This window comes from Austrofundulus limnaeus, unplaced genomic scaffold (genome assembly GCF_001266775.1).
Source record: "Austrofundulus limnaeus strain Quisiro unplaced genomic scaffold, Austrofundulus_limnaeus-1.0 Scaffold1838, whole genome shotgun sequence".
NCBI classification, from domain to species: Eukaryota; Metazoa; Chordata; class Actinopteri; order Cyprinodontiformes; family Rivulidae; genus Austrofundulus; species Austrofundulus limnaeus.
In genome coordinates this window covers 7,578-8,760 of record NW_013954240.1, presented here as the reverse complement: position 1 = coordinate 8,760, position 1,183 = coordinate 7,578, and the positions used below count along the sequence as shown (strand labels likewise).

Sequence of the window (1,183 nt, the reverse complement as noted above, 5' to 3'; positions counted from 1 at the left end):
CTGGGGTTGTCCAGGGTTGGGTCCGTCTTCTTACTGTCAGAATTTCCACCAGTTTCTAACTGCAAATGTGATGATGAAGGAAACTTAATTCACATACACCTGGACTTTCAGTTGTGGGTAGCCTTACAGTTTTTTAAACCTCTGGCAGTTCAGCACTTACCTTTATACCCATTGACGCTGATCATTGATCTTGAGCTGCTTGAATTTCAACTGAAAATATTGGGGGGGGGTGACTTCTGAAACTTTTGAACGGTATTTTAAGTTGGGATATTTTGACATTGTAAGGAAAAAATAGATTCCAATATTCTGCACATTTTCAAATAAGTATGACAAAGCTAGGACTAACCTGCTTCATACTCCTCAAGGTTCTCCTCTGCAGTCAGAAGGAGAGACTCCAGCATCGGGGTCTTAGTGAGATTGTTGGCTTCTTTGATGATTTTCTGCTTCAAAGAGGTTCCCCACTTTTCCATCAGTTTTGATTAGATTTCTTCTCCAAACATCATTTGGAAATCCTGTAGCACCTTAAAAAATATGTATAATTAATAACAGTGAGTGAGTGAGTGAGTGAGTGGTAAGATTTTTTGCTCAAACTGGACTTACCAGGCCTTTTGTATCGAGGAACCTTGGGAACACGCTGAGAAGGGTCTCACACTTCTCAGAGTCATGAATCAGTGTTTGCCTGTGCTGAAATGTTTGTTCCATTTTCAAGAAGATCTGCCTTTCATCGGTGCTGTGCCTCAGAAGGGAAATGGCCTCTCTGCACTGGTCACCCTCCAGCTGATGCTCTGCAGTCACAGTCCTTGCAAACTGTGGTCCTCTCTTGCTTGATGGATCCCTACTGGTGCCACTGCTCCTCCTACTGCCACTGCTGAGTTCGCGCTGCATGTTTTTTAATTTCCAAGCGATGTAGCCTTCATTACTTTTGGAATCATAAAAGTGTTCCTACAGAGAATAATATGGTCAGTAAACAAAAGTGTTTAATTCTTAAATAATTATCACAATACCTCCCTAAAACATTTAACTGAACAGAAATCCTCAATACTCACATATCCTTTTTCAGAGTATGGATCTTTTAAACAAGGGAACAGGGTGACAATTCCCAGTGCATAACGTGTCCTTACATCCATGGGTGGAGCAGACCTTAACAAAATCTTACAATTAGTCTTTGATGCAATCCCCCCCC

The 1,183-nt window shown here is 41.4% G+C and overlaps 1 protein-coding gene across 1 annotated transcript; it reads right to left on the bottom strand.

The window, feature by feature from the left end:
• Positions 1-346: 346 nt before the first annotated feature.
• Positions 347-1,140, bottom strand: LOC106536484 (uncharacterized; the record flags this gene model as incomplete). The annotated part of the gene is given in 3 exon segments (XM_014033776.1): positions 347-521; positions 601-942; positions 1,047-1,140. Coding segments are annotated over 3 exon segments (478 nt in total), but the record flags the coding sequence as incomplete, so codon positions are not given.
• Between the last annotated feature and the right edge of the window lie 43 nt (positions 1,141-1,183).